At 37.4% G+C, this 12,155-nt stretch overlaps 1 protein-coding gene across 1 annotated transcript in view; it reads right to left on the reverse strand.

Moving 5' to 3' along the window:
• The window catches only part of LOC123983974 (neurexin-1a-like), a 286,657-nt gene that overhangs the window by 265,586 nt on the left and 8,916 nt on the right, over positions 1-12,155 (reverse strand). Inside the window, exon 3 of the mRNA XM_046070492.1 lies at positions 321-338. Coding sequence (XP_045926448.1) covers positions 321-338 — 18 coding nt within the window. The remainder of the gene's footprint in view (positions 1-320; positions 339-12,155) is intronic.

Here is a 12,155-nt window from a genome sequence, read left to right on the forward strand (position 1 = left end):
ATTATATGAAATCACCTTTTTATTTACCCATTTCAATACAATGTTTTCCTCACTTTAAATACCAAAGAAACCTTTATTCATTGAATGTCTGGCTGTGACAGTAACAACATTTTTGGAAAATGAATTAAATGCCCAATATAAAAAAACAAGCAAAAAAATTAACAACACAAAACCCAATGAAAACAAATACAGACTTACCACTCCAGTAATATGAATACCCAGTGTCAAACATTTTCTTACATTTATTTGAGGAGCCTTAGCCATGACAAAGTGTAGGTATTCACAATTTAAGATTGGAAGCCAATGATTAAAATACCCACCTTCAGTATAGTTGTCTTCTGGAAGCACGGACAGGCAAAGAGAAAGAGAGGAAGACATTCATTAAGCAGCATGCAGACTAGTACTGGCCATTGCATGTCGTAACCATGCAAGGCATTAAACATCACATGCAAGTGACCTATTGTAACCCTTGCAGAGGAAATGCTGATTTATGCATCTGCCTTAATTTTGTTGTCCACCCTTTCTTTGCTCATATTCTGACCTGGAATACAGGACAGAGTTGTAACTGGACCGGCCCTTTTGAATATTTGATATAACCTTGAAGAAATAAATTGTTGGCGTCAGATAAGAACTGGCACCACTGTTAAAAGATTTCAGGACCAGTATTGATCAGGAGGCGCAAGATGGGAAGGGGATAAAACACATCTTGAGGCTTGAGGCCAGTTCTCCCTGTTGTGTAAGTCAAATAAATAAGATTTACTTCTTTTAAATATGATAGACTGTAACTTTTGGCATCAGCAACTATTAAATTAAACAGACACAAAGAAATCTGTGTGCAGTGTTTTTATTTTTCTTATGCTAAAAGCTGCTCTACACTGCATGTGATGAAATGCACTGCAAGAGAAAACAACCTAAATAAATAGAGTTGGCTGTGGTATAGCAATGCCTCTAAGGTTTCAGATTGGGCAGTGGGGTCTCGTGAGTGGAACTCCATTCAGTGATTTGGTCACAGCACTGAAAGCAATGACCAGTGAGCATGAACTGGCAATGCAAAAAGGAGATTGCCTCCCAAATTAAATTGTCCTAACATTTATTTTGGCAATCAAAGTGATGTTTGTGGAGGTGAGAAGACTGCCATGTAAAATCTGTAGCTCTAATAAAGGGGGCCGAGAGCAGAATTACATGTTGATCAAGTAATAGCAAACAGGTGAGGTAAATATCATGCTGCCAGTGGGGAACCAAATTGGTTTAACAAAATGATGTGACTAGATACATGCAAACCAATGAAATGAGAATGTGTAAGGGCCCAACTGCCTACGAAAAGAACAAAAAATTGTCAATCAACAGTTCTATTCATCAGGTGATTTTTTGCCTACAGACTGATTCCATATTTAATATTTATAATAATATATGCAGAAATACACAAATTAAAGTCAATGTAAAAATGTAATTTAATGATATTGCATTATTCAGATTTTTCCATAAAACAATCATGAACTGACATCACAAAGACAGTAGCATGCAATGTCTAATCAATATCTGTACAACAAAAAATGTTTCTGTAATCAATCCAGGTACTGTAACCATGCGGTCAGTTGGGCAAAAAAGCCCAATTTCCACTACAAAATGAAGTCCTACCTCTTTAAAATGGTTTCTTTCCCAGATTCAAGCGATTGTTTGACCCAAAACTTACCATGACCACTGGTTCCCCTTCCAAATCAGACACCATGCACAAAAAACAATCCAAATCATCATTTTGTGAACAAAATACATGGCAATTAAATAATTCACTGCTTCACTTAAGACCAAGTTAGTTGAATTTTGAGTCCAATTTTTTTCCCATACATTTTATAATAGTTGTTACATAAAGTGAAGTACTATAATTAGTATCAGTTCAAATTGTGTCTCATTTATCCAAGCCCTTGGGGAATGGAAGATATTTGGGATATGTACATAAGTTTTTAAAAAGGAAAATTGAAATTGAATTTCATAATTTTTTTTCAAACATGGAATCTGCACACAAACTCATGAAATCAAATTTAGGTAAGTTGAATTGTGTGCACCTTTATACATCATGAGGATCGTATTAAGTACATAACAGTATCTACAGTCGATAATTGTGATTATATTGGGAAAGAAGCTTAAAAGTGCACTTTGTTCACAAAAAGTTAGCCTGATAACGAAAAGCACATTGTTGAAAAAAAGCATTCTGAAAAGGCAAGCATGAAGCTGGCAGTTGCAAAGTGACCACATGAGAAGAGAAAAGTAAAAGAATCAAGACCGTTTACTGACGTCAAGACCCCTAAGACTGGCGATGACTTTTGCCACAATGACTAATAATTCCTGCCACTGCATTTCAATTCAACGAGTGGTTTGTTTAAGAGCACTATTTTAATAGTTTGCCTTAGAGTGTGTATAAGGTTATTGTGCAATTAACACTGCATTATAGTGAGTCCCTTCCTCTAATTATTGGCAAAAACCAAATTCAAATCATGTTTAGAAGAACAATGATTCATTTACCCTATTATTTCAGTACAGCTTGAGAAGCATGCAGTATATTGTATCCTTATTAAATTTGATCTTCACACTAAGAGAGATCAGACAGTTTAAACCAAAACAGGGGAGAAAGAGACATAACTATGAACAGCAAAATTCTAATTGTGACATATAAGAAAACAGAACATAGGCATTCAGACATTTGATTTGATTAATGATTATACTACAACCATTTATGCAAATTGTGTCCAGCAGTATAAGTAATTATTTTGCAATCTTCAGTGACCACACTAAATGGGTTTTCATTTGGTAGTGTTCTGAAGAAAAGAAGCTTTCCTCTAAACGCAGTATCACCTGACAGGGACCATTAAAACAACCCCCCTAACACACACACAGACACACTCACACACACATACAAACACACACACTTTCTTTCACAAATGTACCCAGCTGGTTATATCCTAATCCAGAGACATAAATCCATTTAATCCCTTGACAAAGTGATTCCAGTGCTATTGTGCTGGTAACACTACACCAAAATGCACTCAACTGTCTATCAGACGACCTGCATCTCTGATGGTCTTGTGCTGTTGATCACGCACTTGGTGTATGACTCGTGGAAAATAATTACATTACTATTTAAACTGATGCCTCACTAAATGAAACATCTGGTGTGCGACAGCAGGAAAAAAAAAATCAAGGATGGTAAATAAATCAATAAATCGATTTGCCTCCTTCAGACAGGAGTGACAGTCCAGATGCAGTCTGCTCTATCCACTATTATAGACCATGCTGGCTACCATCAGCAAGCTCGACAAAAAGTCATTAAGACGCCCATGTCTGTCCCGTAGGGTATCTGAATGCAGTTGGCTGAAGAGATATGGCAAGAGCAGGGGGGGTTATGGGTGAGGCTACTTTTCACATAAAGGAACATGTGTCACATTCACTAGACACAGCATCCAGCAATAGATATAATTCATTTTTTCTCTCCCATTTGACAGAAACACCCTGTCTGCTTGAATCAAAATTTTGTCGCCAACTCTTCATAACATCAGCATTGCGGTGCATTAGGTTTGTTAGATTTGTTTCTGTCTCTATCATTTCCTTGTTTCAGCAGGATTTACAGTGGAAATTCAGAATTCAAGACCTCTAAACCAGCACTCCCGTTTTCTGAACAAGCCTAAACATCTAAACACAAAAATTAAATGGTTTACTTGCCCTTGAACCCCTTTTTACAGTTATGATTCTGACCTCTTCTGAAAAGAAACTCTTTAGAGTTAACTACCAAAATTATTGTAAATTTTACTAAACCAAATTTACAGAGGCACAACTGTGGTAAAAATGTGGCTGCTTGGTTTTGCATGCACTCCGCATAGAAAATATGAATTCAGCATATGAGGTAATATTGTAAATAAGGTAATCACCTTGGACACCTTGCTGCTTGTTAACATGACCCACACTAGGAAAATATCTAAACCCAGTTTTTCCCCAAAATTCTTTACTCAAAGACTATGTGCAATCATAGCTGCCTTTCAATAATTGCTTCCAGTCAAAAAAATGGTTTCAAAGAGAGCCTAATTCTGTGTGTAATGTAGCAGCTCTTAAACAAATGGCCCCAATCTCTCCTAGAAACTTGTGCATTTAAACAATAAAAAGACTTTGCCTTAAACTTTTAAAAGGAAGTTTGACACCAACTTGTGTGTGTGTTCATGTTCTGCATCCATAATGATCCATTATTCAGAAAACATTGCTTAATTAAATTTCCTTCTCTCACAATGTTACTGTTATTTGGTGGACTGGTCAGTTAGGAGGTAAGAGAGTCACTTAAATAAGGGCATGTTGTATAATATGAAAAATAAATTATCAGCGTAATCAAATGAAAATAAGTAACATGTTAAATAATGTTCAATATTATGAATTATTAAGTTACTGACACCACTGAAAGCGGTTCAGTTTCATCTTAAATAGTCTCAAACTGAAGCAGTTTATCAATCCAGCATTGCTTTGAAAAAGTAGGGCAGCTGGCACTATGTTTCATTGTGGAAAAGCTGAAGCTCTCATTGCAAAAAACTATATGAGAATATTTGGACATCTCTTTAAAGAGAACGTTGCAGGTTGACAGCTGCACATGGCAGTGAGAAGTAACTGTGACATTATGCACTGTGAGGCATGTTTGCCCGGCTGTTCAATCTAAGAAATGAGGGAAACATGGTGAGTCCAGCTTCTTTGCAGCAAATCACTCACTGCTGTTCTGAAGCTTTAATTTATGATTGATACATTACAAAGATCGGCTCCTGAACATTATTTTATTGACAGACAAGATTTTGACTGGAATCTTTCGTCTTTATCTTGAGTACCTCCTCAGATACTGCACAGACCTCAATGTGCCGGAGAGCCTGCAATTCCCATAATGCAACTCAATAATGTCTTTGGACCCTAAAATCTGTGCATCCTCTGGCATCCTCAGACAAGACACATCTAACCTTATGAAATCTCTCAAAAATGCATCTCACCTCAAATAAAATGAGAGCTCTTGTTTGATTTTTCCTTTTTTTCTGCAGTATTATTAATCAGGAGTTACTAATGTCATCGCCATATATGCAGTAACAAAGAAGAACAGAAGTCATCGCCAGCCCATTAGACAACTGTAGATTTGAAAAATGGCATAGCAGGAAGCCTGGTCTAAAATCCTTTGTCACAGAGGCACTTTAAGGGAAAATGTAAAAGCCTTGCAGCAAAGGTCAGAGCTACAAGAGGATCGATTTGTTGTTAAATTACAATTTGGAGCAAATCAAGAGTAATGAGTATAAGTGAGGGCACATCTCTCAGTACCACAGCCCAAAACTAATGCATCTATCTACCAGAGGAGTGTTAGTGGCATTACACAGCTCACCATCTTCCTCATTATCCTCCTCAAGCAACAGTAAGAGTGGAGAGAGGGGATACAGGCCGAGTCACTAGCCACTCTGATGGAAATTGATAGTTCCCACAGCTGTGGCTATAGCCTACTGTACAATTCCTACTCTCACCAGCTGAGTCAGTCAACTGTGCCACATGTATGCTTTCAGAAAAATAGATGCTTCATATATTTTTGCTAACTTGTAGAGTTGGACAACACAACTAGTGTAGCCTACAAAGAATTTGTCATTATGAAGAGATCATTCCTCCTTCGAGTCTGACTATCAGGGCTTAATTTGTGCCGGATCCTGCCAGAAGAAACTCTGGGACCTCCCAGACTCGAACTAGTTAATAGCTTGTTTGCCTATTTTGGATGCGTTTTAAATCAGATTTTTTCAAGAATAAGAGATCAGAGAGATTAGGTCCCGCCGTGAGGCCTGGATCATGTAAGTTTTGTACACGTCAGCTGAACTATTGTTACAGCGATATAAATTAGGATACCCTCAGCAACAATGAGGAAACTGGTAAAATGTCAAAAAGACAATCAAATTTATTGAATTTCATCAAAGCAGTAGGTCAGTTGGACCCTGAGCAGGCAAAAGTTGTTTCGGTGGATCAACAGGGTGGTGATAATAGCACTGTGTGCTATTAAGTGGCTTCATGATTTTTGGCATATGATGACTTACTTACAGCTAAACAAGTGGGCTTTGTGCTGTGAAATGGTGATATGAGCTAAATTAGGGTGTGTGTGTGTGTGTGTGTGTAGGTGCAGCGCTGTCCACAGTACTGAAACAGAGTGGATATCGATAGATAGAAAGAAAGAAAGAAAACGTTACTTAGTTCAGTTTCTTAGCCTGCTTGCCTTTCTAATTCCATTTTACCTCCTTGTTAGGGTTGTGTCGTTCAGTGAATGTTTCGTTCATTTGACCTAATCTTTTATATGACTCGGGAGGAACGAGTAGTCTCAGTTTGTAAATTCATTTTCACTCTTGCGTGGATGGTCTTGGACTCTTACGTTCACTCGTCACACGGCAGCTGCATGGGCTCCATCAGCACAGGAAAGAGAAATGATTAGTTCGCGACTCACTGCAACTGTGGGTCTCTGGATTTGAGTTGTTCATTTGTCGTGTGACGGCTGGGCCACTGTGGAGCAGTAATGAACTATTCGTTCACCACTCACATGGGTCATCGGAGTCTTTCACTCATTCTGCAGGCTGACTGCCAGCGCTGGAGAATGAGAGGCAAGCTGGTTGTAAGGCCCTGTGGGGCTTTAGAGAACAACAGAAGCAAGCCAGGCAGCCTTCCGTGTTTGAGAAATGCACTGTTTTTTTTACATCGCCCACTAGAGGGCTGCAGCGCCGCAATAACTAGCCTAGTTCAAATGAACAAAATGATTTGAAAAAAGATTAGCTCATTTTACTGAACGAGATTTAAAGATCCGATTCAGCAAAAAGACTCGTTCTTCCCATCACTACTCATTGTGGCAATCCAGACAGAAGGAAAATGACAGGGAAATGAAGGGACAGTCAAAGAGAGAGAGAAAACCGTAAACAGCTGTTTCTATGCAGCTCCCCCTGTTGATTCTGAGTGACTATTGTGAATGCTCTGGTTAATAAATTATATGTAAATTAAAAAAACCCCAACATTTTTGATCTGTTTGTCTTTTTCTCACTAATCGCTGGAACAGTACCTGCTCTGTGTTCCAGGACCTCATCATTTACAAATTAAGCACTGCTCTCCATTAAATATAAGGCTACAGTTAACTGACAGTTAACTAGCTTAGGATAAGCACCAGATACAGGGCTTAGCTAACTGGCTGCTGGTTGTAGCCTTTTATGTAACACAGATATGAGAGCAGTAACGATCTTGTCATCTTACTCTCCACCAGAAAGTGAATAAGAGTATGTCCCAGATGTCAAACCGTCTGAAGGAAGCTAATCAATAAAACTGTGAATAGAAATTGATGTCTAACTCTTAACATTTTCTTTCTTTCTTGTAAGAATGGAACAATGGTACAAACACAGACACAAAAGTATATATTTTAAAATGTTACTATTTAAATACACTCAAATAGTGTTAGTAGTTTAAATCATCTTATTATGCAGCTACTCCAAAGTTCTCAGGGCAGATATTTTTTCCCAAACAGACAGAGAGGATTGTGGGAGCAGATGTGCTTAAGACCTCGCCATTCTTTTACATCTTGTGGGTTGGAATGATCCAGCAGAATAATCAGATCAGCTTATACAGTAGTTCTAATAACCTTAATCCTAGGATTGACAATATCTAGGATAGTATTACAGATGTGGAGTAAATCTTTTTTTTTGTGATGCAGTAGCTGTTAAACACTTGACTATTAGGCTTGGCAGGGGCACTAAGAAATCAATGTAAACTGCAAGTTTATAAGTATGGGCTCAGCTTATTTGTAATGCATTGCAATAGAAATCACAGTGCCAATGTTCACCAAGCACCATTTCTAGTTAAATATGCTCAGCAGTTGCTTAAGGAAACTGTAGTTTTGGCTCCCACTATTGACGTGTGACAAATCCCTATCTGAAGAGCGGCTCTTGCTAAAGTAAAAAAAAAAGCATTCATAAAGCACACTGAGCATTAAATACAGCTAAGCCCTAAGTACCGTTAACATTAAGCTACATCACTTCCCATTATAAATTACAAAAAAGACAAAAAAAAACCCAGAGGTCTCCGGTGAAAATACAACCAACAATTTGTGCCAGCTAAATCTACACTGACTGCAGTATTCTTTTGATCATTTTTTATTGAATTCACAATCTATATTCAGGGTAAAGATATAGATTTTATTAAATGGGAGCACATGGGGTCACTGACTTGACTACACTATAGTCAAGTCAGGTTTGTTTGTACTGTTAGAGTCACAAAGGGCTTCAAAGTCACCAAAAATGCTCCTGAAAAGTGATTTGTTTTCAATCTATCATTAGCATGGCAGCTTTCAAATTATGGCAGTGCACTTTCGACTTGTTTTTAGTATTCAGACGACTCTCATGAAGGATGACACCCAACCAGCAGCATCAAAGGCAACTTATGTTCAAAGTGAAAATACCATCTACAGCCTGGAATTTAAAGAGGCAAATATTCGCCTTGAAACTGCTTTATTCTGCATCAGTGTAGGAGAGATCAAACCATTCAGACTGCATAGAAAACTATCTAGCAATTACGCTATTAAGTAAGATATTCTTCCACACAAAACATAGGTATGAATAAGGACATCATTTATGATAAACAAAAACGAAAAATTAGCTTAAATCCAAACTTCTGCCAGCATACATGACATCACTCCTTGGCAGCGGTTAAGAAATAACAGCATTCAATCAATCAATTATCCACTTCACTCTATACTCCATATGATCCTTATCATGCTTTAAGAAACATACTGTGTAGCCCAGTTTAATACAAGTGTGTGTGTGTGTGTGTGTGTGTGAGAGAGAGAGAGTGTGGCATGGATATTCGGATATGTTTATTTGTACTGTGGGACGAATCCCGTTAAAGGAGGAATTTGGTGTCAAAGAATTTCACAAACACCCTTTGACAGTTGGGAGCAGTTGTATTTAAACAAGGCAAAAATCCTCTGGGAAAATCCCTCTAATCTTTTGATCCCAATATCTCTCTTTGGACTCAGAGACAGCAGTATACTATTAATCTGCTTTTGTCTGAGTGAAGCTGCAGGAGGCTTCTTGACAGAATGACATTTTCAGAGATACATTGAGGTTGCGTGGTTTGTGCTCATACTATAACAGACATGTCAAATTAAGAATTCATCTTCCTATATGTCTCAAAGCGGTTTAATTTATATAAAGTATATGAACACAAGGACAGCTACTGAATACTCGAAACCAGGACATCAGAAATCATATATTTCATAGAGACATCCATATAAATGTATAAATTATAGCGTTGCTTTTCAGATGTCAAATGCAAGCTACCTATTGAATTCACTAAATTTAAATGTGTTTACAGCATTAAGGAGATGACTTGTATACATGTATTTACCTACACACCTGTCAAAGTTGATCCAAATTCCCAAACTGAATAAATCACCTACTATCACATATCCTCTAAAAAACCAAGCTTTAACAGTACCATCACAGGGAACAGAAAACAAGATATTTCCTGCTACTGCAATCTTTGGAACTCATTGATTGATTTATTTATGTTGTTAAATACAGAGCCGTGTACCATCAACTAATTTTCTTTCATATTTCTTTCAGTTCAGTTTTTAACCCACCCAATATAACACTGCCCACTGCTCCACTCTATTGTTGCTTTCAGTGTGTTAAGTTGAGTTGTCCTTGGGGATACAACTTGGCACAAAATGGGTAGTACTGACTAGAGGTAAAAAGCCAGCACATCAACCAAACAGAAATTTCACTTTGAATTGATTTGCCTCTTCATAAAGAAACAAATACATAGAGTTCAGATGCTGAATGGTTCAACAAAAATCCTTCCTTGCTAGATTTCCTGTACAGCTGCTGCAGTACTCACACTGGTCCTGCAATAGTCAGGGTGGCCAAATTAATAACTTAGTGTAATGAGACAGAAATTCTCTCTTTTGTATTGTTTATCACCAGAACGCTATCTGTCTTTCAGTATAACTGTGGACAAAATGTTATATTAAATCTGCAATAATTAATATGTTTATAGTAACAATGCATCAAAGGATTATGCGTAATGTGAAAGGAGGCGCTTGTAGTGACAGACCCACAGAGAATTACCAACCAAATCTGCAGAGCCTTTAAACATCTTTCCGCTCATTGTTTTGGTTTTACAGCCCACAAATGTACTATTTTGGGTCACCACCAACACTCTCATCAACATCATTTCTAGACACTGCAGTCAACCGTTTTCATCTAAACAACTCTAATAAACCAACTGTATGCTATCTACTCACCACCGAACCACAGACAGACGCTAGTGAACATAGTCAATTTAGTTGCTAAAGAGACATATTCTCTTAAGAGTGGGTGGAGACCAAAACAGAGCTAAAAGGATTGCTAAAAAGCCTACTGGACTGATATTCATCAGAGACACAACTCCAAATGAAAGCTAATGTTGCTTGGTGTCTGTAACTGTTTGCTAACAATATCAGTACCAACCATGCTAACATTTGTTGTGTTTAAAGCTTGTTCCGCTGCTCCCAAGTGGCCAAAAATATGAATTGCTGCTTTAACATCTGAAAGAAAGACTGCTTTACCAGCTCAGTCTGGCTAAGCAAAGTAGCAAAATAAGTAATATTTACATTATGACTGCAGTAACAGCCACATATTGTTCCAGCACACTGAGGAAGAATCTCTTGTTAGTACTGGGTAAAATTATAACATAAATACACGCAATCACTGCAGTTGGTCAGACACTGGTCCAGAAAGTAGTGTAAGATCTAGCTGATGCAAGATGTAGGCTGTTGGCTTCAGTAAAAAATACCTCTCACTTCAGTCCCAGTAGTCTGTTTGCATTATCCTCCTCCTCCATTCCAAGTGGTGTTATAGCAGGTGGCCTGTGATCATTGTGAGAGATAATGTATAACATCACCTCTAATGTTATCAAGGGGTTGTCAAAGTGATTGCGTTTCAAATTCTACTGGTAGGACATTTCACTTGCCACTGATTAAAAATCAATTTGTGTAAGACAGACCCGAACCAGTGTGATGAAAAAACATACAAAAAACTCATGCTTTTATATTAAATGTACATGTAAAATTTTCTCTGATCAAGAAGCAGCCTTTGATTTAGCTCCTCAACTTATAAACACTGACTGCCGGTTCTAATCAGACGCCATCTTGGTTTTTTGGAACAGTAAGTGACCATATTTGGACGGGAGAGGAGATATTGAGATATTTTCAGTAGCTTTTCCAAAAATATTTGGTGGTTCAAACTAATAGCTGTGGGAATGGAGAGGTTCCTCAATTTGTAAACTATTTCTTAGCCATCAACTAAAACTAAAATACCAATAATGAAGAATCAAATTTGCTGTGGAAAAGCACCTACAAAGATCAAGGCATGGTCAAAAACTTATCGAACATGAGCCAATTTGTCTCTGCATATGTTGCACTACATTCTATCCTTAATATAGCAGTACAGCACAAATCTGTTGTTGTGTTCAGTATAATAATAATAAAAGTAATAAAATTATTCACACAACCAAGTTAGCTGATGATTATGATTCAAATGTGAAAACAGGTGCGACATAATTTTACTTACTGCTACGACTACAGTAATTCTTGGTACCTTATCATCATGCATTAGCAGCTTATTCGAGTGGCTTATGTTGTCTTACTGTCTGTCCTCCAATGAGTGCCGTTAGTTTCAGGGATTTCTAACTATATATTTACAAGGACCTAGAAGCTATGCTCTCAGCCAAAATAATAACATTAAACTGCAATGCAACTGCAGTTATTTACAGTATCCAGTCAATGTGAGTTGTATTCCATAATGCACAAAATAAAAAATAAAATGCTTTACAGTCTTAGTTGAAGTCTGCCCTAGTTTTTTACCCGGAATGATTTATGTTTAGCTAATGTATGATGAAATAAACAACATCATTTCATTTTATCAGGATAAAATATGGAGCTATGCAATGCATCTATGTTATTTCCCTAATGAGAAACAAGAGGACAGATTCTGGGAACTTACTGGCCATAGAACAGTGCATTTAAATAATTGTTTTAACCGATAAAAAGGATTTACTTGTGTGTGTGTGTGTGTGTGTGTGTGTGTGTGTGTGTGTGTGTGTGT

The sequence above is a fragment of the Micropterus dolomieu genome, linkage group LG15 (assembly GCF_021292245.1).
Source record: "Micropterus dolomieu isolate WLL.071019.BEF.003 ecotype Adirondacks linkage group LG15, ASM2129224v1, whole genome shotgun sequence".
In the NCBI taxonomy this organism is placed as follows: Eukaryota; Metazoa; Chordata; class Actinopteri; order Centrarchiformes; family Centrarchidae; genus Micropterus; species Micropterus dolomieu.